The following is a 25,384-nucleotide window of genomic DNA, read 5'->3' as shown; positions in this document are numbered from 1 at the left end:
AAGCACGTAGATTAACTCATGATAGATTAAATAGCATAGGAAATTAAGTGGTGTGTCTCATTGTTGAGGCCCATTTATTCTTAGTGAATCGACCTTTCGTAATATTGTGATATAAAAGAGTGACATCTGGCTTTAATAAGCTGACAACGGTTTGTATCCAAAAGACACATTGTGACTGACCATGTTGTACTATTATATATGAGGCTGTTTATGGACATGTTTATGAAATGACACAAGAGGACATGAAACCTAAATGTGTGATCAAATTAACATCTCTATATTCATGTATTCTTACATCCATTAGAGAATGTGTAATCAATATATCATCTTCCCTAAAAGGGTATATGTTTAAAGCTTATTGACAACTTCTCATAAACATAAACAATTTCTTATAATTCGGCTTGCAGCCTAAGACCTTTTATTGTCCTTTAAAGGGACATTAAACACTAGATTACGAGTGGAGCGCAATATTGCACTTTTGCGAGTGCTATATTTGTGCTCCACTCAGTATTAAGAGTTAAGCGCAATGCACAAAGCATTCACATTGCCTGAAAGGCTTGCACTCACGAGAGCGTGCTTTCATAGGCTCCAATGGGAGACTCATTCTGATGCCGTGATACACCGCAGAAAACCTAGTGCATCGCAGGGGGTAAGTCGCGCAGCAACTACATATATATTTATGTGTTTATATTTGTAAATACACATATTAACACATAAATATATATGTGTTTAAGCATATACATATATATTTACAGTGGTAACACAGTCCACGTAGACTGCAATGTAATGCCACTTTTCAGTTCAGTTTTTCTAACACCCCACATCCCCTCACTTTAACGCCTCATAACTGATTCATGCTGTTTTTTTTTTTTTAAAATAAATAAAGATGCTTATATTTTTATTTTAAGAAAGCAACTGTCCATTTTATTTAGGGGGCAATTGTGGGAAATTTTTTCAATTAACCAGAGGTCTGACCTCTTTTTAATTGCACTTAGCGCAAAGTGCTCCCACAAGCTTGCGGAAGCATTAACCAGCCACTTTTAATAGAAGGTTATTTAACGTGTGCCCGTAAACAGGCAAATTTGCCCCTTTACGGGCGCATTTTAAAATAACGCTACGCTTGTAATCTAGCGCTAAATAAATACTAGATAGAATGATGCATTCAAAGAAAAGATTAGTCTGTCGGCATTTAACATTTAGCAATGCTGCCCCCTGCTCACCGGCGGGTAATTGCCACTAGCAGGAGCCATCAATCATCCCGATGGGATCGGATCCAGATGATTTCAGTCCGCCACCTAAAAGGTCTTACAACTGCTGCTTCTTAACTTCCATTTCAGGCTGACCTGAAACGATGGGGCTCCGAAGCAGCATCCGCTGCTTAATAAATGGAGCCCTTAGTGTCTATAAAATAATGGGAGCTGCCATGTTGTAACTTAGGTTACCTTCACTGCTGTGGCCAATTAGGGACAGTTATAAATAGCTCACAAGAGTGTACAGCCAATGGCTGTGTGGAATATAACAGTGTTCTGTACTTCCATTTCTAACAGGAAATGGAAAGCTCACAGTTTCTGAATGGAATTACATAAATCATATATATGATTTATAATTTTATATTACCATCTCAAAGTGCTTAATGTCCCTTTAAACTATACTTCCCAAAGATGTGAAAGATGTTAATACCATGTGTTTCTCTTCTTTACAGGCTATACAAAGTTATGGAAAGGACAAAACTATGACCAAATTAATGGACAGTGCCAACTTCCACGTTCTTCCAGTGTTTAATGTTGATGGCTATGTTTGGACTTGGACTTATGTAACTATAATCCCTATATATTTATTTTTATATAACTACTCTACAAAATTATTAGACACGCTTTACTACAGGCATGCACTTTGTAACAGCATCTAATGAGATAGTCCACAGTCATTTTCATAACCTGGTCATGAGAGTAGCATTTCTTGATTGGGTCTGCAAAAGTTTCTGCTTGGAAGCCTGCAGTTCTCTGTGGCACTTTAACCCTTTGCAGTAGTTAAACACATTCCATTGCAGGGCTACTTGTGTTAAAATTACTAGTGTTAAATTACATTAGTGCATTCATTTTTGTACTAAAGTGGTTCATTAATGTGTCCTAGCTACAAATCAGCAGCACAATAACTTTAATATTATATTTATAAAACTAACATTTTTATATTGGCCCATTGTATTGTTATATATCCTACTAAAGTGGCAACATATAGGTGCCACTAGTCCTGTAATCCACGTGTTCATTGCTTCACATGCAGAGTTAAAATGCTGAACATTATACTATATGTTGGAAAAAGGTTCATCAGATTGTCCATGCAAAGAAGGGAGCCTGTACTATTTACGCTCTTACCATACTTCAGGCTTCTTAGGCTTGTGTATCTGAAATAATAGTTAAAGTTATCAAATTGGATAATAGATTTAAATTGGAAACTTTTTTTAAACTGAATGCTCTATCTGAATAATGAAAGAAATATTTTGGGTTTAATATCTCTTTAAGTACATAACCTCTCCACCACCTCAAGGGCAGTGGAGTTAAATTATTCTGGGATGATTGAAAAGCCCTGCTCTCATGTAATTTATTGTGCAAGAGCAGGGGTTGCGGCTGCACAAGCATATGCTCGTGCTATGATAACTGCACTAAGACAGACATAAATAGTCTTATTTGACAAGGTGGACCGCTCTAGTGCTCGAAGGTGGTATTTAAGAATATAGGGGGTCATTTACAATCTATTGGCTGAGGCCTTTTGGGCTTTTTTTCTGGTCGAAAAAGGCAACTTTTTTATTTCATGCTGTCATGAAGACCTCATGTTTTATCAGAACTATCTAAAAAAAGGCAATGGTTTTTGTTACCTTCATTTGAACTAGATATACGGGGCTATTCAGTCTTCTCACTACAATGATCTTTATGGGCCAAGATGTCAGCACAAGACAGTGACCTCTATCAAGACAGAGACCTGAGGTCAATTAAAATGTAAACTCTAGGATATCTTAAGATAGGTTTTAATCACGTTTTGGATGACAAGATATGACAGACTGCCAGTCTGAAGCTGAAGGTACTCCAAAGCTGCATTTGCTGCTTCTTAAAGGGACAAACTCAAAAATGTTCTTTTATGATTCAGATAGAGCATACAATATTAAACAAATTTCCAATTTACTTATATTATCTAATGTTCTTTATTCTCTTGGTATCCTTTGTTGAAAAGCATACCTAAGTGGCTCAGAATCTGGGAGCTAGCTGCTGATTGGTGGTTGAACAAATATACCTCTTATCAATGTGTTCAGATATCTCCCAATAGTGCATCTCTACTCCTTCAATAAGGGATACAGAGAGAATTAAACCAAATTGAATAGAAGTAAACTAGGGGGGGGGGGAATAAATTGTAAGCTCTATCTCAATCATGAAAAAAAATTGTGTTTCATGTCCCTTTAAATGGAGCCCAATGACTGCAAATGTCTAAGAATGGATTCAGCACTTGTATATGAAATGGATCAGGTATGAAGGGAGAAAATGCACTTTTTATTTTTTAAATCAGGAAGGGGAAGCTGCAGGCAGTAGCAGGAGGATTCAAGTCTTGGCTTCCCTCCATGTGGGATGCCAAGATGGAAGCAATTACTCTGCATTTTCCGAGACCGGGGGGGGCACACAGGGAGCGAGATCCCCGGGTAAGTCCCTCTCCTGTCATCACTTTAGTGCAATGCCCTACCAAATTTCAGGGCATGCCCTACAGGGCAATTTTTAGAGTTGTTTTTTCTGGCTAGGCTTTTTTTTGGAGGGGGTTACTTATATTGTAGAATAGGGTTGTATTTATTTTTTTGCGAAAAGGAGCTAAATCACTTTAAGGCAATGCCCTACAAAAAGCCCTTCTAAGGGCTATTGCTATAGTAACTTTTAGTTTTAGTAGAAGGTTTTTAATTTTGGGGTGGGTTTTTAAGGGGGACTTTAGCTTTAGAATTTTTGTAATGTTAACTTTTTTCTGTAATGTCAGATTTTTAATTTTTATGTAATGTTAGTTTTTTGTGATTTTTTAAATTTAGGGGGTGTTGAGTTAGCGGTGTTAGGGTGGTTAGCTGTTTTGAGGTTAGTGGATACTTTGCGATGGGGGTTGTGGCAGTTTAGGGGTTAATAGTGTAGCAGGGTCATTTGTGATGGTGGGCTGGTTTAGGGGTTAATAGTGTAGCGGGGTAGTTAGCAATGTTGGGGTGTGGCTGTTGTATTAGTTTAATGCGTGTTTGTAGGAACCACAATTTTCACTTTCAATATTCAAAAACAAACCGATTCAGTACTCAATCACAGTAATATGTTGCAAATATATAAGTGGGAGCCACCTTATGTTAACACCCATACAGTTCAGCAAAACATCTAGCCAAATTTACTCAGCTTACTCACCAGACCACAGTAGTCAAACCATCCAGAGGCCTAATCACGGCCCTTATTCAGCTTTGGTTGTATTTTCAAAGTTATTACATTAGACGACCCAGGTGTGTACTCACTTCTATAAGTTGTAACTCTGCTTGCTGGGCCGGTTTTCACGGCCCTCTCAAAAAGTGATAATCCAAATTCAATGCTGTTCGAATTACATACAGAGGAGGCAGCAAGTTGAAAAAGTAAAAGTTCAATTTATTTCCTATAATTTAAAACATAAAGGCGTAGCTCCCACAGTGAAACGAGAGTCTGAGTGGCGTAGATCCTATGCATTTCATGTGAACTGCATTTCCTCAGGGACTACTTTGGTTAGCATATTTCCTCCTTTTTATATCCCCCTCTAAGATTAACCACTTTGCATATTAAGCCAGGGTCAGCTCCAAAGGGGGGGCATTGACGGGCAATGCCCGCCCAAATGGAATGCTGTGCCCCCTCAAAAAAATAATTTTGTTATTGTATAAATAAGTGTGTCATAATTCTGGAAAGGTGGTAACCCTAGTTATGATACCAGTCACACCAAGTGGGTATTCACACAGCATATTGTGTGTGTATCACTTTCTCAGTGTAATGATGCTGACCTTTTACAAGCAACACACAGAAACTATTCCCAGCACAATGTGTGCAAACCAGACTCTTACAGGGAGACGGAATAGAATAAATCTCTTACACACAATGCGCCTTCACCTAGGGTAGCTATAACACAACCCCCGAACTAACGTTCTCAAAAAACTTTGTAAACCAGTCACTAAATGGGAACAGTTCACAAATGATACCAGCAACCACTCAGCAAATTATGGTGTGGGTGTTCCCATTATAGTGTGTATATAGCTGTCACACTTAGTAGGTGTTCCCAGCATAGCGTGTCTATCTATACCAGTCCCACACAGTGGGTGGTTCCTTATACAATGCCAACCTCTTGTCCAGCCATATGCGTGTCATGCTCAAGTTACAGTCCAATGCCTGCACTGGGCCAGCAAAACAAGCAGTAGGGGAAAGAGCCCTTCTCATCCGACAGCAGCAGCACACTAATTAAGGGAATGCTTCTACTTTACATAAACATGGCGGCCCTCAGAGGCACACACTGGTTGCTGTATCACAGTAAGTCCCAAGCTTTTCTATTTACCATATTATACAGTGTTAACCAAGCTTTGACCCTGCTCTGTGCCCGCATTATATACCCACCGAGTTGGTGGGCAGCATTCTCTCTGAGCCTGTGACTGGCATAGCGGGTCACTCACAACCTTGTACAGGCAAAGGGTGGGGTTTCCTGATGCTAATACATCTTCACATCACGCATATTTTAATAGTTATATTGTAACTATCTTAGGGTATATTTTATAGGTAAGTATTTAGTTTTAAATAGGATTAATTTATTTAATTATAGGAATATTTATTTAGATTAATTTAAATAATATTTAAGTTAGGGGGGTGTTAGGGTTAGGGTTAGACTTAGGTTTAGGGGTTAATTCATTTAATATAGTGTCAGCGGTGTGGGGGGGTAAATTAGGGGTTAATCAATGTACTGTAGGTAACGGCGGTGTAGGGGGGGCAGGATAGGGGTTAATAAATGTAATGTAGGTTGCGAAGGGCTCCGGGTGCAGCGGTTTAGGGGTTAAACAATTAATTTATTTGTGGCGGGGTCCGGGATCGGCAGGATAGGGGTTAATAACTTTATGTAGGTGGCGGTGTTATAGGGTGCGGCACATTAGGGGTTAATAGGTATAATGTAGGTGGCGTGGGGTCCGGGAGCAACGGTTTAGGGGTTCATATATTTATTATAGTGGCGGCAGGGTCCAGGAGTGGCGGTTTAGGGTTTAATATATTTAGTAAAGTTGCAGAGGGGTCCAGGAGTGGCGGTTTAGGGGTTAATAAGTTTATTTAGGTGTGGGGGCTCCGGGAGTGGCGGTTTAGGGGGTTAAACTGTATAGTATAGTGTGGGTGCTTAGTGACAGGCTAACAAGAAAGCTGCGAATAAGCCGATGAGCAGCGAGATCGATGACTGTCAGTTAACAACAGTCCGCTGCTCATTGCACCGTACTTGGTGCGCGGCTTTTTGACAGCTTTCTTGATAACTTTGGCGAACGTATTCAGGTCCGCGGCGGCGATGTTAGGCGAGCTTAGGCGAGCGTATTGGGGCCGGCGAATGCAGGTAAGTAGACACGTTGATAACTAGAGGCCATAATGTGATAATAAAAACATTCCTCCACCTGTATTACCTGAAGTGGTCATCTGGGGGCATATAGCACTCATCCAGTATTCTTTATTAGCACAACCTTACCACATAAAAGACAGACTTAAAAGAAAACTTTAAATGTACACCATTGATGTTCACTTTACTTTTGCTGCAGATTTACTTATTTATTATTGTGATTCCTATTATCTGCAGGAAATATATGATGTATACATTACAGAATAAAAAATGGGAAACCAGGAGAATCTAATATATGAACTAAGTGAATATTATAGCAACAAACATATTTATTATCATTGATTTATATATATATATATATATATATATATATGTGTGTGTGTTTTCACTAATATGTAAATGATCATAAATAATTTAAAAGGAAATGTATTATTTATGACCATGTGAATGTTTTTGTTGTATAAAAGTCAAATGCTATAATTTAATGTCCAATGGCCTTATAGATATTTTCTCATGTATATTCCCCCTATGTGTATAAAAGGCAATCTTATTTCATACACTATTGAGCTTAAAGGGACACTGAACCCAAATTTTTTCTTTTGTGGTTCAGATAGAGCATGCAATTTTAAGCAACTTTCTAATTTACTCCTATTATCAAATTGTCTTTATTCGCTTGGTATCTTTATTTGAAATGCAAGAATGTAAGTTTAGATGCCAGCCCATTTTTGGTGAACAACCTGGGTTGTCCTTGCTGATTGGTGGATACATTAATCCACTAATAAAAAAGTGGTGTCCAGAGGTCTGAACCAAAAAAAAAAAAACCTTAGATGCCTTCTTTTTTAAATAAAGATAGTAAGAGAACAAAGAAAAAATGATAATAGGAGTAAATTAGAAAGTTGCTTAAAATTGCATGCTCTATCTGAATCACGAAAGAAAAAAATTGGGTTCAGTGTCCCTTTAAAGGGACACTGAACCCATTTTTTTTATTTTGTGATTCAGATAGAGCATGCAATTTTAAGCAACTTTCTAATTTACTCCTATTATCAATTGTTCTTCGTTCTCTTGCTATCATATGGCTAGGTTACGAGTTTTGTGTTATCGTAAAAAAGCAGCGTTATGGCTCTTTTTCACTACCGCTGGTATTACGAGTCTTACTAGCTACCTAGTTAAAATAAATACAAATTTACCTGTAAAATAAAACCTAACCTGTCTTACACTAACACCTAACCTTACACTACAATTAAATAAATTACATTAATTAAATACAATTAACTAAATTACAAAAAAAACTCACTGAATTACACAAAATAAAAAAGAAATGATCAAATATTTAAACTAATTACACTTTATCTAATAGCCCTATCAAAATAAAAAAGCCCCCCCAAAATAAAAAACCCACTAGCTTAAACTAAACTGCCAATGGCCCTTAAAAGGGCCTTTTGCAAGGCATTGCCCCAAAGAAATCAGCTCTTTTTCCTGTAAAAAAATATAAGTGTAGGTAGGTGGCGGCGATGTAGGGGGCGTCAGATTAAGGGTTAATAACTGTAGGCAGGCAGCAGCTATGTGGGGGGCGGCAGATTAGGGGTGTTTAGACTCAGAGTTTATGTTAGGGTGTTAGGTGTAAACATAAGTTTTCTTTCCCCATAGGAATCAATGGGGCTGTGTTACAGAGCTTTACGCTCCTTTATTGCAGGTGTTAGGCTTTTTTTTTAGCTGGCTCTCCCCATTGATGTCTATTGGGAAATCGCGCACGAGCATGTAAAACCAGCTCAAAGCAGCGCTGGTATTTGAGTGCGGTACGAAGCTCAATGGAGCACAACGCTGCAATATTGCCTGCTAACGCCGGGTTTTTGCAAACATGTAATAGCAGCGCTATAGGGAAGTAAGCGGTGGAAATAACTTGCAAGTTAGCACCGAGTCGATTATAACGCAAAACTCGTAATCTAGCCGTTTATTTGAAAAAGAAGGCATCTAAGGTTTATTTTTTGGTTCATAACTCTGGACAGCACTTTTTATTGGTGGATGAATTTATCCACCAATCAGCAATAACAACCCAGGTTGTTCACCAAACATGGGCCGGCATCTAAACTTACATTCTTGCATTTCAAATAAAGATATCAAGAGAATGAAGAAAATTTGATAATAGGAATACATTAGAAAGTTGCTTAAAATTTCATGCTCTATCTGAATCACGAAAGAAAAAATTTGGGTTCAGTGTCCCTTTAAAGGAATAGTGTCTTTATTGCTGTCAGTTGCCTGTATATAGTTTTATATCACTTATTTCATTTATGCCATTTGGAGACCCTGTTTTTAGTTTGAAAATCCAAAACACTTCTTTCTTATTTAGTAATGATAGTCTGTTGCCTCCACTTAATTTTTTCGGCACATGGTCTATTATCTGAAAACTAAAACCTGTATAGTTATCATGGTGTATGGCCATATGTTTGGCTAAAGACATTTTTGTAATTTCTGCTTCTAATGACAAAAGATGTTCCCTTATGCGGTTTTTACAAGGACGTATGGTGCGACCTGTATATTAAAATTTACAAAGATTACATGTAAGTAAATGCACAACATAAGTCATGTTACATGTAAATTAATACCAATCTTATATGAGCAAGTACAAAAAAGTGGAAAAGAAAGTGCTAAAAGCTAAATCCTCAGCGCTTCCTTTAGCATTTAGCTTTTAGTGCTTTCTTTTCCACATTTTTGTATTTGCTCACTTTCTAGACACTTTGGGAGAATGTCCAATTTTAGGAAGCTTTCCTCTAGCGCAATCAAGTGGTTTTTCTACCCTTACCTACCTAATCTTATATCCTATACATGTGTGAGTGGATTCAAATGTATCCCCAACCTGCATGTAGTCACAACTTTTAGAGGGTTTTGTGCTACATTTATAAGAGACAAATGGTCTTGTTAACCAATTTGTCGTATTCTTTGTTGTATTAGTAAAATCGCTCCTTAAATTTTCCCCTATAGTTCTTGTTTTATATGCAACACATCTAATCCACTATGTACAGACTTGTATAGGACTTCTCTTGATCTAGAATTGGGAGGTACTTTGTGATAATATTGCAAATTTGTTTATACTGCCTGCTATATGTTGTTGGGAATCTTCCTATCTAATTTTATTTATGTACATCTTCTAATAATTTGTTCCTATCCATTAGTTGCACTTGTGTATGTACTGCTTCTCATTTTTGCTATAATCCAAAGTCCATATCAAAGGAATATGCATTCTGAGGTCAATACAGCAGAACATTTGTCAGATGTAAGACATTTGGCTCAGCAGAAAAGCTGATGAGATTAAAGAGTATGCTGATAAGCATGACATGAAGAATTTCTATGACGCCCTAAAAGAAGTGTACGGACCTATATCATCTGGATCATCCCCTCTCCTCAGTGCCGATAGGCACACATTGATCACTGACAAGGATAAGATTCTTGAAAGGTGGGCTAACCATTTCAACAGTGTTCTGAATCGTTCTTCATCCATCAATGATGAAGTCATTGATCGTCTTCCGCAAGTGCTAACTAACGAAGCACTGGATGAACCTCCTCCTCTATTAGAGACTCAGAAAGTAATCCATCTTCTCTCCAGGGTTAACCTCCTGGTTCTGATTTAATTCCAGCTGAGGTCTACAAGGAAGGTGGCACTTCCCTAACTGAAAGGCTCCATCAGCTTATGTGGCAACAGGAGACGATTGCCCAGGAGTTCAAAGATGCCTCCATGATACACCTGTACAAGAGGAAAGGGAACTGGCAGGCCTGTGATAACTATAGAGTTATATCTCTACTCTCTATCGCAGGCAAGATATTTGCAAGGATCCTGTTGAACCACCTAACAGCGCACCTTGACCAGAGACTTCTACCAGAAAACCAGTGTGGATTCTATGAGACAATTACAAGAGAAGTGTCAGGAGCAAAACTCTGACCTGTTCTCTACCTATGTCAACCTGACTCAGTGTGATGTCTCCCAGGGTTTCCATGTATTACTCACCTAAACCTTACTTTCCCTTTAACAATTAGTCTCATCCCCTTTTCCACCTGCTTAAAAGCCGGTCAGCACCAGTAATCATTGCTTGGTATTGCCTGTTTGTTTCTGCTTCCAGTCTGTTGGGCTAAGCCGTTTGAAGAGAGAAAGTGTTCTTTTCTTTGCTGCTTTCTTGCTACCTGTAACTACTCTGGTCCTCTGTGTAATTGGATCTCAAGGGACTGTTCTCTTACCTACCTGCTGCCTTTCTGTGCCTGATAACGCAAACGGATCTACTGTGTTCCATCATTCGACCTTTGGTGACGTCACCAGCCTGTCAGGCTCTGTCTGCAGCACCTCCGCTTCTGTCTCAGCCCCGGAAAGCACTGACTGAACTTTATTTCTATTTTTGCTTCATTAGATACTAGTATCTCGGTACGAATACACCTTATCTAATATCAGTAAAATCTCTTCCCTTTTTGCACACCTGTGTTAAGAATTGGCACTTATGTTTAAAATATTCTTAGAGACATTAAGGCTCACATTTGTTACATTATTATGCAGCTATATATATATAACTGTAACAAATCAATCCTCCTTTGATTCTTATTTCTGTTTCACTTTGAGTATTCCTAGTGAGCTACACTTATTTACCTTTCATGTGTTTCATTGAGATTTAAAGTGACAGTACATTTCAAAGTTACCTCTAGTTACGTCCGGAGTTGTGATTCTTATTTGGAAATTAATAACTGTCATTCCAGATACTTTTCTCAATCATCACAAAATACCAAGCCATTTAAAAAAATGAATCCAGCGGACATCCCAGCACATGTGGTTAATCTATCCCAAAGGGTCGACACTATCACACAACATGTCAGGGAATTACAACTGAAGAACGATAATCTTAAGAAATATATCAATGAACATCTGAAACCTGTTACACCTCAGATTATAGAACCTATAGTAAGTCTACTCGAAAAGTTTAACAGAAACTGAGCAAAATACAGAGAATTTAGAAATGCATGTAGACTTCTGTTCACATTAAAACCCAAAACTTATCCAACAGATCGCACTCGTGTTCTCATGGTTATCTCTTTCTTGCAAGGGGAACTGAGAGCATGGGCAGACGTTTTCTTTGAATAAAATGACCCTATTCTGGACTCCCTGGATCAGTTCTTCCACTCTATCCGCCTAAGCTCGCCTACCATCGCCGCTGCGGACCTGAATAATCTCGCCAAAGTTATCAATAAATCTGTCAAAAAGCCACGCACCAAGTACGGGGCGATGAGCAGCGGACTGTGATAGTTATCACTCATCCGATCTCCCTGCTCTTCGGCTTTTTGACAGCTTTATTGAGAAGCTGTCACTAAGCACCTACACTAAACTACACTGTTCTACCCCCTATACCGGCACCCCCGGAGCCCCCCGCAACTAAATAAAGTTATTAACCCCTAAACTGCCGCTCCCGGACACAGCCGCAACTATAATAAATGTATTAACCCCAAAACCGCCGCTCCCGGAGCCCACCGCCACCTACATTATACCTAGTAACCCCTATCCTGCCCCCCCTATACCGCCGCCACCTAAAATAAATGTATTAACCCCTATTCTGCCGATCCCAGATCCCGCCGCAACTAAATAAATTGTTTAACCCCTAAACCGCCACTCCCGGACCCTGCCACCACCTATATTAAACTTATTAACCCCTAATCTGCCCCCCCTACACCATCGCCACCTATAATAAATTTATTAACCCCTATCCTGCCCCCCCTACACCGCCGCCACTATAATAAATTTATTAACCCCTATCCTGCCCCCTACACCGCTGCCACTATAATAAAATTATTAACCCCTAAACCTAAGTCTAACCCTAACACTCCCCTAACTTAAATATTAATTAAATACATCTAAATATTATAACTCTTATTAACTAAATTAATCCTATTAAAAACTAAATACTTACCTTTAAAATAAACCCTAATATAGCTACAATATAAATAATAATTATATTGTAGCTATCTTAGGATTTATTTTTATTTTACAGGCAACTTTCAATTTATTTTAACTGGGTACAATAGCTATTAAATAGTTATTAAATATTTAACAGCTACCTAGTTAAAATAAAGACAAATTTACCTGTAAAATAAAAACTAACCTAAGTTACAATTACACCTAACACTACACTATACTTAAATAAATTATTCCTATTTAAAACTAAATACTTACCTGTAAAATAAACCCTAAGATAGCTACAATGTAATTAATAATTACATTGTAGCTATTTTAGGATTTATATTTATTTTACAGGTAACTTTGTATTTATTTTAGCTAGTTAGAATAGTTATTAAATAGTTATTAACTATTTAATAACTACCTAGCTAAAAGAAATACAAAATTACCTGTAAAATAAATCCTAACCTAAGTTACAATTAAACCTAACACTACACTATCATTAAATTAATTAAATAAATTACCTACAAATAACTACAATTAAATACAATTAAATAAACTAACTAAAGTACAAAAAATAAAAAAAACTGTTACAAACATTTCAAAAATATTACAACAATTTTAAGCTACTTACACCTAATCTAAGCCCGCTAATAAAATAACAAAGCCCCCCAAAATAAAAAAATGCCCTACCCTATTCTACATTAAAAAGTTACCAGCTCTATTACCTTACCAGCCCTTAAAAGGGCCTTTTGCGGGGCATGTCCCAAAGAAAACTGCTCTTTTGCCTGTAAAAATACAACCCCCCCAACATTAAAACCCACCACCCACACACCCCTACTCTAACCCAAACCCCCCTTAAATAAACCTAACACTACCCCCCTGAAGATCATCCTACCTTTAGCCGTCTTCAGCCAGCCGACCACCGATGGAACAGAAGAGGACATCCGCAGCGGCCGAAGTCTTCATCCAAGGGGCGCTGAAGAAGTCTTCCATCCGATTGAAGTCTTCATCCAAGGGGCACTGAAGAAGTCTTCCATCCGATTGAAGTCTTCATACAGGCGGCGTCTTCAATCTTCATCCATCCGGAGCGGATTGGAGCCATCTTCAGACGAGCCGACGCGGAGCCATCCTCTTATACTGACGGACTAACGACGAATGACGGTTCCTTTAAGTGACGTCATCCAAGATGGCGTCCCTCGAATTCCGATTGTCTGATAGGATTCTATCAGCCAATCGGAATTAAGGTAGAAAAAATCTGATTGGCTGATTTAATCAGCCAATCAGATTGAAGTTCAATCCGATTGGCTGATCCAATCAGCCAATCAGATTGAGCTTGCATTTTATTGGCTGATCGGAACAGCCAATAGAATGCAAGCTCAATCTGATTGGCTGATTAAATCAGCCAATCAGATTTTTCCTACCTTAATTCCGATTGGCTGATTGGCCAATCGGAATTCGAGGGACGCCATCTTGGATGACGTCACTTAAGGGAACCGTCATTCGTCGTTAGTCCGTTGGTAGAAGAGGATGGCTCCGCGTCGGCTCATCTGAAGATGGCTCCGCTCTGCTCCGGATGGATGAAGATTGAAGACGCCGCTTGGATGATGACTTCAATCAGATGGAAGACTTCTTCAGCGCCCCTTGGATGATGACTTCAATCGGATGGAAGACTTCTTCAGCGCCCCTTGGATGAAGACTTCAATCGGATGGAAGACTTCTTCAGTACCCCTTGGATGAAGACTTCGGCCACTGCGGATGTCCTCTTCTGTTCCATCGGTGGTCGGCTGGCTGAAGACGGCTAAAGGTAGGATGATCTTCAGGGGGTAGTGTTAGGTTTATTTAAGGGTGGTTTGGGTTAGAGTAGGGGTGTTTGGGTGGTGGGTTTTAATGTTGGGGGTGGGTTTTATTTTTATTTTACAGGCAAAAGAGCTGTTTTCTTTGAGGCATGCCCCGCAAAAGGCCCTTTTAAGGGCTGGTAAGGTAATAGAGCTGGTAACTTTTTAATGTAGAATTGGGTAGGGCATTTTTTTTTATTTTGGGGGGCTTTGTTATTTTATTAGGGGGCTTAGATTAGGTGTAAGTAGCTTAAAATTGTTGTAATATTTTTTAAATGTTTGTAACTTAGTTTTTTTTATTTTTTGTAACTTAGTTTTTTTATTTTTTGTACTTTAGTTAGTTTATTTAATTGTATTTAATTGTAGTTATTTGCAGGTAATTTATTTAATTAATTTAATGATAGTGTAGTGTTAGGTTTAATTGTAACTTAGGTTAGGATTTATTTTACAGGTAATTTTGTATTTCTTTTAGCTAGGTAGTTATTAAATAGTTAATAACTATTTAATAACTATTCTAACTAGCTAAAATAAATACAAAGTTACCTGTAAAATAAATATAAATCCTAAAATAGCTACAATGTAATTATTAATTACATTGTAGCTATCTTAGGGTTTATTTTACAGGTAAGTATTTAGTTTTAAATAGGAATAATTTATTTAAGTATAGTGTAGTGTTAGGTGTAATTGTAACTTAGGTTAGTTTTTATTTTACAGGTAAATTTGTCTTTATTTTAACTAGGTAGCTATTAAATAGTTAATAACTATTTAATAGCTATTGTACCTAGTTAAAATAAATTGAAAGTTGCCTGTAAAATAAAAATAAATCCTAAGATAGCTACAATATAATTATTATTTATATTGTAGATATATTAGGGTTTATTTTAAAGGTAAGTATTTAGTTTTTAATAGGATTAATTTAGTTAATAAGAGTTATAATATTTAGATGTATTTAATTAATATTTAAGTTAGGGGGGTGTTAGGTTTAGGGGTTAATAATTTTATTATTATCGTGGCGGCTGTGTAGGGGGGGCAGGATAGGGGTTAATAAATGTATTATAGGTGTCGGCGGTGTAGGGGGGGGCAGGATAGGGGTTAATAGGTATTATGTAGGTGGCGGCAGGGTCCGGGAGCAGCAGTTTAGGGGTTAACATATTTATTAGAGTGGCAGCGGGGTCCGGGAGCGGCGGTTTAGGGGTTAATCAGTTTATTAGAGTGGCAGTGGGCTCCAGGAGCGGCGGTTTAGGGGGTAATAACTTTATTTAGTTGCGGCGGTGTAGGGGGGGGACAGATTAGGGGTGTTTAGACTCAGGGTACATGTTAGGGTGTTAGGTGCAGACATCTCCCATAGGAATCAATGGGATGTCGGGCAGCAGCGAACATGAACTTTCGCTATGGTCAGACTCCCATTGATTCCTATGGGATTGAAAACCAGGTACGCTGGGCCGGAAAACTGCCGAGCGTACCTGTTAGTTTTTTGATAACTAGCAAAAGTAGTCAGATTGTGCCGAACTTGTGTTCTGAACATCTGGAGTGACGTAAGCTTCGATCCGCCGGACTCAGTCCGACACAGATCGATTCTTACGTCACTCCAGATGTTCAGAACACAAGTTCAGCACAATCTGACTAAATTCTACTTTTGCCGGTGTGTAGGGCTTGATAATTTAGGCGAATCAGCCTCGCCACAAATACGCTGCGGAATTCCAGCGTATTTGAGGTTGACGGCTTAATAACTAGAGGCCTACGTCTCTGTTATATGAAGACCCACATAAACAAGCCACAGCTGAGTCTGCCATCAGATCCCTTAAACAGTGGAAAAGACCTGTGGAGGATTACATAGCCGATTTCAAACGGTGGTGTAAGAATACTCAATGGAATGACATATCACTAAAAAATCTATTTCGTCTTGGGTTGTCAGATGCCATTAAAGATGAGTTGGCAATGACTGATATGCCAGAAACTTTGGATGCCCTGATGTCTCTTAGTATCACTATAGATAGACGTCTCAGGGAGAGATGCAGAGAGAGAGAACACTGAGTTAGGTCCCAAAAGATTTACATCTACCACTACTACCATTACCTCTCCTAAGGAATCCCCAGAACCTATGGAAATAGGTATCATAAGAGGTCCTCTCTCACAAGAGGAAAAGAATAAAAGGCGGACTTTCAAGCTCTGCCTATACTGTGCAGTTAAATCCCATGCCGTGAAGGATTGCCCTGTACCATCACGACAGAAGATGGGTAAGAATAACCTTCCTATACTTTATGTTACTAACCAAAGTAAATATGTACAAATTACTCTCTCTTTACAGTGGGAACAACAACTGTTGACAATTGATGCTGTCATCGACTCCAGTGCCTGTACAAACTACATAGATAAATCACTTGTGTGTTTAAATAAAATACCCACTGTTAAGAAATCTCAACCTTTAGTCGTGCGTGTTATTTGATGATAAACAAATTAGCTCAGTCCCCATAACACAACACACTATCCCACTCATTGTTTCAACCTTTCCACGACATATTGAAACTCTTAGCTTTGATGTCATTTCTTCTCCCATATTCCCCAGAGTTCAAGGATTAAGTTGTTTAAAAACACATGAACCTTTGATTACTTGGTCTGATTCCTCAGTCCCCTTTAACTCTACATACTGTAAGTCTTAATACAGCTGTTCTATCTTAACCTTCTGATCATTTTTTACTTCCTGAATATGAAGGATTTGAGGATTTTTTCGATCCTAAAGAAGCTTCCAATTTTCCACCACACAGAAGTTATGATCGCCCAATAGATATACTCCCTGGTGCACCAATCCCTTGTGATCATGTATATCCTCTATCAGAGCCTGAGTTAAAACATCTGAAGTCTTATATTGATGAAAGCCTAAAAAAGGGGTTCATTCGTCATTCCACCTCTCCAGAAGGTTCAGCCATGTTCTTTGTAAAAAACAAAGACAATAGCTTAAGACCTATAATAGATTACAGAGAGCTAAATAAAATCACCATAAAAAAATAAAAATCCTCTGCCACTCATTCCCCAGCTAATTGTACGTCTCAAAGGTACGAAGATATTTACAAAACTAGACCTCCGTGGAGCTTACAGCTTAGTGAGAATCAGACAGGGTGATGAATGGCTAACAGCCTTCCGTACACGTTACGGACTGTTTTAATATCTTGTAATGCCATTCGGACTCACAAATGCTCCAGCTACATTCCAGCATTTTGTAAACGATATTTTTAGGGATATATTAGACACATTCCTTGTAATTTACTTAAATGACATTCTCATCTACTCAGACAACTTTCTGAAACATATATCGCATGTTAGAACAGTTCTAACGCGTTTACGTAAATTCGCTTTATACACAAATTTCGAGAAATGTGTCTTTAACTCAACTACCATATCTTTTCTGTGATATAATATATCTCCATCAGGCATTGAGATGGAATCCAGCAAAATAAGTGCGATTGTGGACTGGAAAACCCCTGAAAATAAGAAACAGATACAACAATTTATGGGGTTTTCAAACTTCTATCGTAAATTTATAAAAAAAACTTTGCCTGCATTAGTAAGCCCTTTACTGACTTAACAAAAAAGCGCCTAGATTTAGAGTTTGGCGTTAGCCGTCAAAACCAGCGTTAGAGGCTCCTAACGCTGGTTTTTGGCTACCGCTGGTATTTAGAGTCATGTAGGTAAGGGTCTAATGCTCACTTTCCAGCCGCAACTTTTCCATACAGCAGATCCCCCTACGCCATTTGTGTATCCTATCTTTTCAATGGGATCTTTCTAACGCCGGTATTTAGAGTCTTGGCTGAAGTGAGCGTTAGAAATCTAACGACAAAACTCCAGCCGCAGAGAAAAGCCAGGAGTTAAGAGCTTTATGGGCTAACGCCGGTTCATAAAGCTCTTAACTACTGTGCTCTAAAGTACACTAACACCCATAAACTACCTATGTACCCCTAAACCGAGGTCCCCCCACATCGCCGCCACTCTAATAAAAATTTTTAACCCCTAATCTGCCGACCGCACACCGCCGCCACCTATGTTATACTTATGTACCCCTAATCTGCTGCCCCTAACACCGCCGACCCCTATATTATATTTATTAACCCCTAATCTGCCTCCCCCAACGTCGCTGCTACATTACCTACAATTATTAACCCCTAATCTGCCGACCGGACCTCACCGCTACTATAATAAAGTTATTAACCCCTAATCCGCCTCACTAACCCTATAATAAATAGTATTAACCCCTAATCTGCCCTCCCTAACATCACCGACACCTAACTTCAAGTATTAACCCCTAATCTGCCGACCGGACCTCACCGCTACTCTATTAAATTTATTAACCCCTAAAGCTAAGTCTAACCCTAACACTAACACCCCCCTAAGTTGAATATAATTTTTATCTAACAAAATAAATTAACTCTTATTAAATAAATTAATCCTAATTAAAGCTAAATACTTACCTGTAAAATAAACCCTAATATAGCTACAATATAAATAATAATTATATTGTAGCTATTTTAGGATTAATATTTATTTTACAGGCAACTTTGTATTTATTTTAACCAGGTACAATAGCTATTAAATAGTTAATAACTATTTAATAGCTACCTAGTTAAAATAATTACAAAATTACATGTCAAATAAATCCTAACCTAAGTTACAATTAAACCCAACACTACACTATCAATAAATTAATTACATAAAATACCTACAAATAACTACAATTAAACCTAACACTACACTATCAATAAATTAATTACATAAAATACCTAAAATTAAATACAATTAAATAAACTAACTAAAGTACAAAAAATAAAAAAAGAACTAAGTTACAAAAAATAAAAAAATAATTTACAAACATTAGAAAAATATTACAACAATTTTAAGCTAATTACACCTACTCTAAGCCCCCTAATAAAATAACAAAGCCCCCCAAAATAAAAAAATGCCCTACCCTATTCTAAAATTAAAATAGAAAAGCTCTTTTACTTTACAAGCCCTTAAAAGGGCCTTTTGCGGGGCATGCCCCAAAGAAAACAGCTCTTTTGCCTGTAAAAAAAAACATACAATACCCCCCCAGGGGTAATCAGATTGAGCTTGCATTCTATTGGCTGATTGGAACAGCCAATAGAATGCGAGCTCAATCTGATTGGCTGATTGGATCAGCCAATCGGATTGAACTTGAATCTGATTGGCTGATTCCATCAGCCAGTCAGAATTTTCCTACCTTAATTCCGATTGGCTGATAGAATCCTATCAGCCAATCGGAATTCGAGGGACGCCATCTTGGATGACGTCCATTAAAGGAACCGTCATTCGTCGGGAAGTCGTCGGTGAAGAAGGATGTTCTGCGTCGGTGGGATGAAGATGGATCCAGAAGAAAGAAGATTGAAGATGCCGCTTGATAGAAGACTTCAGCCGGATCATGGACCTCTTCAGCTCCCGCTTGGATCAAGACTTCAGCCGGATCATGGACATCTTCAGCCCCCGCTTGGGCCAAGACTTCAGCCGGATCATGGACATCTTCAGCCCCCGCTTGGGCTTGGATGAAGACTTCGGAGCCTGGACGGATCAGTGATACCCGGCGTGGTGAAGATAAGGTAGGATGATCTTCAGGGGCTTAGTGTTAGGTTTATTTAAGGGGGGTTTGGGTTAGATTAGGGGTATGTGAGTGGTGGGTTGTAATGTTGGGGGGTATTGTATGTTTTTTTTTACAGGCAAAAGAGCTGTTTTCTTTGGGGCATGCCACGCAAAAGGCCGTTTTAAGGGCTGGTAAGGTAAAAGAGCTTTTCTATTTTAATTTTAGAATAGGGTAGGGCATTTTTTTTATTTTGAGGGGCTTTGTTATTTTATTAGGGGGCTTAGAGTAGGTGTAATTAGCTTAAAATTGTTGTAATCTTTTTCTAATGTTTGTAAAAAAAAAATTATTTTTTGTAACTTAGTTCTTTTTTTATTTTTTGTACTTTAGTTAGTTTATTTAATTGTATTTATTTGTAGGTATTTTATGTAATTAATTTATTGATAGTGTAGTGTTAGGTTTAATTGTAACTTAGGTTAGGATTTTTTTTACAGGTAATTTTGTAATTATTTTAACTAGGTAGCTATTAAATAGTTCTTAACTATTTAATAGCTATTGTACCTGGTTAAAATAATTACAAAGTTGCTTGTAAAATAAATATTAATCCTAAAATAGCTACAATATAATTATAATTTATATTGTAGCTATATTAGGGTTTATTTTACAGGTAAGTATTTAGCTTTAAATAGGATTAATTTATTTAATAAGATTTAATTTATTTTGTTAGATTAAAATTATATTTAATTTAGGGGGGTGTTAGTGTTAGGGTTAGACTTAGCTTTAGGGGTTAATAAATTTAATAGAGTAGCGGCGAGGTCCGGTCGGCAGATTAGGGGTTAATACTTGAAGTTAGGTGTCAGCGATGTTAGGGAGGGCAGATTAGGGGTTAATACTATTTATTATAGGGTTATTAAGGCGGGAGAGAGGCGAATTAGGGGTTAATACATTTATTATAGTAGCGGTGAGGTCCGGTCGGCAGATTAGGGGTTAATTATTGTAGGTAGCTGGCGGCGACGTTGTGGGGGGCAAATTAGGGGTTAATAAATATAATATAGGGGTCGGCGGTGTTAGGGGCAGCAGATTAGGGGTACATAGGGATAATGTAGGTTGCGGCGGTGTACGGAGCGGCAGATTAGGGGTTAAAAAAAATATGCAGGTGTCAGTGATAGCGGGGGCGGCAGATTAGGGGTTAATAAGTGTAAGTTTAGGGGTGTTTAGACTCGGGGTGCATGTTAGGGTGTTAGGTGCAGACATAGGAAGTGTTTCCCCATAGGAAACAATGGGGCTGCGTTAGGAGCTGAACGCTGCTTTTTTGCAGGTGTTAGGTTTTTTTTTCAGCTCAAACTGCCCCAATGTTTCCTATGGGGATATCGTGCACGAGCATGTTTTTGAAGCTGGCCGCGTCCGTAAGCACCGCTGGTATTGAGAGTTGCAGTGGCGGTAAATTATGCTCTACGCTCCTTTTTTGGAGCCTAACGCAGCCATTCTGTGAACTCTAAATACCAGCGGTATTTAAAAGGTGCGGGGGGAAAAAAACCAGCGTTAGCTACGTGTGTCGTTACCGACAAAACTCTAAATCTAGCCGAAGGAAAATAAACCTTTTAAGTGGACGGCAGATGCTGAAAAAGCCTTTAATTTATTAAAGGTCTTTTTCAGTACTGCACCCATCCTACAATTTCCTGATCCTAATCTTCAATATGTCTTGGAAGTAGACGCTTCGGATTATGCCCTTGGGGCGGTACTATCACAAAGAAAATCTCTATCACATCCTTTACATACGATTGCATACTATTCTAGAATTATGAACTCAGCTGAAGTTCATTATCCAATCAGTGAAAAAGAACTCCTCGCCATCAGGTCTGCCCTAGAAAACTGGAGGCATCTATTAGAAGGGACCCTACTTCCCAATCAAATATACTCAGATCACAGAAATTTACAGTATTTGAAGAGTTCTAAAATATTATCATCTAGGGGGGCGGAGCCGGCCAGCAATCCTGATGGTCGCATCAAGTTAGAGCTCCGACAAACGACCGCTCTAATGGGCAATAAATAACATATAATCACTCAGAACTGGGATATGCCCTACTATATATCACTTAAGAAAGCTGTTTGAACGTCAGACGCTGGAGAAAAGAGATCCGTATGACCGAAAAAACGGAATTAGACAAAGTCTGATTGCGGCCTGTAACAGAAGGACGACGCAGCACAGTGTGAGCCACGCTATCAGCACACACGCCGCAGTGAGTCACTACATAGAGGCACTAGCTAACGAGCCCAAGACACAGCTTGCTGATAAACCTCCTGTGAGGATCATTGCTTCAAGACCCTGCAAACCGGCTAAATTACGGACCTAAGGTAAAACGTCATACAAATAAAAAGAGACTGCGCCATACACTTATTACCGGGCTATTAAGACTGAACAGGCCCTATATAACAGCCCTATACCCTGCTTCTACATGTGATCACTCATACTTCAGGCCGACATACATACCTACCTGATCAGAAAAAGCCTTAGAATATTTAAAAGTGCGCACTACAGGATTAAACAGCGTGGAAATCGCGTGGCCTATCACTCTCTAAATACATACTGTGGGGCAGAATACGATCACTTACATCAAACTGCATAGATCCTAGACTCAAGATGACCTCAAAGAGTAAAACCAAAGGAGACAAGCTTTTAAAGGGACATACAAACACGGGAGGCAAATTGAACGCCTACTTTAAGAGCCAAGATACCTCTCTGACTACAGAGCCTGACCTACCTCTCTCCGATACTACAGAACACACCTCACAAGCTCCTACATCTATAGAGGATAAGACACCCATAACACGCTCAGATCTAAAAGCTCTATCCACTAAAGCGGACCTCTCTAACATAATGCAACAAGTGAGTAAAGCTATAAAAGATGGCCTTGCAGAAGTTAAGAGAGATATTAGGGAGCTAGGAAACAGGGTGTTGGAATTAGAAGACCAAATGGAGGAGACGAATAAAGCCTCAGATAACACTACACAAGCTTTTCAATTTCAATCTGAAGCCATTGAACGTTTACAGATCCAAATGGAAGACCTAGATAACAGAGGTAGAAGGCAGAACCTTCGGATTCGAGGCATACCAGAAAAAATTCTTCCACAACAACTACCCTCCTACTTACAAAATTTGTTCAAATTTTTATTGGATCCTGAAAAAGAACCTATTGCCTTGGACAGAGCCCACAGAGCCCTAAGGCCAAAACCCCCAGACAGTATGCCACCACGAGATGTAATTCTGTGCTGTCACAAGTTTAAGGATAAAGAAAACCTTTTACAAGCATCCAGGAAGAAATCTCCACTTTATTTTGGTGAAGATGTCATACAGATCTATCCTGACCTTAGCCCGATCACCTTAGCCAAACGTAAGGAAGCCAGATATTTAACTTTAAACTTACAAGATCTTGGAATAGCATACAGATGGGGCTTCCCTTTTGCCATTAAAGTCCTGAAAGATGAAAAAACATTTGTATACCGAAACCCAGATGATTTGGAACAGTTCTGCAGGCAGCTGAATATTGCACAACCATCTCAAGCTGACAGAAACCTCAAGAAAAAGAGACCAAGAGAGATCTTCGTCACCTAAACCACAAAGAAGAAGCTGGTCAACTAGACCCACAAAGTGGAAAAACACAATGGCGTCAGACTCTCCTGCAAGATCATCGGACATAACATGACAAAAATGACAGTAACTCTTAACTCATTTTCTCTTTTTGATAGCTTTGCCCTGCTAAAAGGGCATTATATAGAGAATATCCAGCTTTCTACCAGCAAACCCAGTCGAATGAGTCTTATATCATTGTTTGACATGTTTAAAAAATGAATAATTTGTACCCAAAATAGAGTGGACAGGCACAAACATCAGCCTACTTTCCCCCACCCACTCACTGTTAAGTTAGAATTACAGACCTAGTTTAGCACTATCTATAATCCTATGATGAGTAATTCCAGGAATGCTAGTACAGTTTTCCTTTTGTTTGTTTGTTTTTGTTTGTCTTTTTTACTGATTGATTGTATTTTCATATCTAACACTGTTGGTTTTTTATTTCAGAATCCAGGTTGTCTTTTATTACTTGAAACAGCGATACCTTTTTGTAGCTCTATCAAATTGCTAATACCCCAGGGGATACCTCCGAACTCCATGTCTTCCCAACTCTCAGGTGAGACGAAATTGACCGACACTTACCACCCCCCATGACCATGACAGTCCCACGAATTCAGATTATTTCACAAAATGTGAAGGGCCTCAATTCGCCAAATAAGCGGTCTATTGCTCTTAAACACTTTGCTACCTACTCTCACTCTATTATCTTACAAGAGACCCACTTTATCGCAGGCGCAGAGCCTTCTCTAACCTCAAAGGACTTCCCCACAAACTACCATAACGCATACCACGCCAAGAAGCAAGGTGTTACCATACTACTTCACAAACTCCTCCATTTCCAGCTACATAACAAAATCACAGACACAGAGGGACGGATCCTTATTCTCACAGGTCTCCTGTTTAACAAACCAATCACTCTAGTTAACATCTATGCCCCACTTAGTCGTAGATGAAAATTTTTCCAAAAAGTTCTCTCCCTGGTTTTAGAACACAAGAAAGGTCTGGTTGTGATGGGAGGGGACCTTAACACTGTACTAGACCCAATCATGGACTCGTCTACAAAACACGGACAGGCGAAATCTAGAGCACCGAATACAACCCTATCATGTATAAAAGAACTGAGCCTTATCGACACCTGGCGCATACAGCACCCAACACAACACAACTATAACTTTTATTCACATCCATGGGCAACATACACCCGAATTGATTACTTATTTATTGATAGACATCACTTATCCCTTCTAAGGGACTCAGATATTCGACCTACAGCATGGTCTGACCACTCAGCGGTACACCTAGAGTTAGACTGGCCCGAGATCCCAACAATCCCTTACACTTGGAGACTAGAGGACTCACTCCTTCATTATCCCCCAACACAAGAAATACTACAAAAAGCATTGACCGAATATTTCCAATTTAACTGTACTAATGACTCACTTCCGGGAATTATCTGGGAGGCACACAAGGCGTACATCAGAGGGGAATGTATAAAGCAAACAGCTAAAATAAAAAAGCAATATCGCTCCTCAGTGACTAACTTAACGACACAGTTATACACACTAAAGGCACAACACAAGAATAACCCATCAAATAAAACACTTCTGTCACAGATAACTAAAATTAGACAAGATATAAACACTATTCTTTCTAAAGAGGCACAGAGAAAGGCTCTAGAACTGAAAAAAATATATTTCTTCGAAGGTAATAGAGCAGGACCCAGATTAGCCAGATTACTTAACCAACAAACCACAAAATCCCACATCCACGAATTAGTGACACCAACGGGCCAACATCTTATTGAAAGCAGAGAT

At 38.7% G+C, this 25,384-nt stretch overlaps 1 protein-coding gene across 1 annotated transcript in view; it reads left to right on the top strand.

Annotated features, from left to right (window-relative positions):
- LOC128656215 (mast cell carboxypeptidase A-like) overlaps positions 1-25,384 on the top strand; it is a 173,551-nt gene that overhangs the window by 37,184 nt on the left and 110,983 nt on the right. Inside the window, exon 7 of the mRNA XM_053710003.1 lies at positions 1,703-1,813. Within this exon, the coding sequence (XP_053565978.1) occupies positions 1,703-1,813 (111 nt within the window). The remainder of the gene's footprint in view (positions 1-1,702; positions 1,814-25,384) is intronic.

The sequence above is a fragment of the Bombina bombina genome, chromosome 4 (genome assembly GCF_027579735.1).
Source record: "Bombina bombina isolate aBomBom1 chromosome 4, aBomBom1.pri, whole genome shotgun sequence".
Taxonomy (NCBI): Eukaryota; Metazoa; Chordata; class Amphibia; order Anura; family Bombinatoridae; genus Bombina; species Bombina bombina.
Note: the sequence above shows the minus strand (reverse complement) of the source record. Positions and strands in the feature narration are given on the sequence as shown.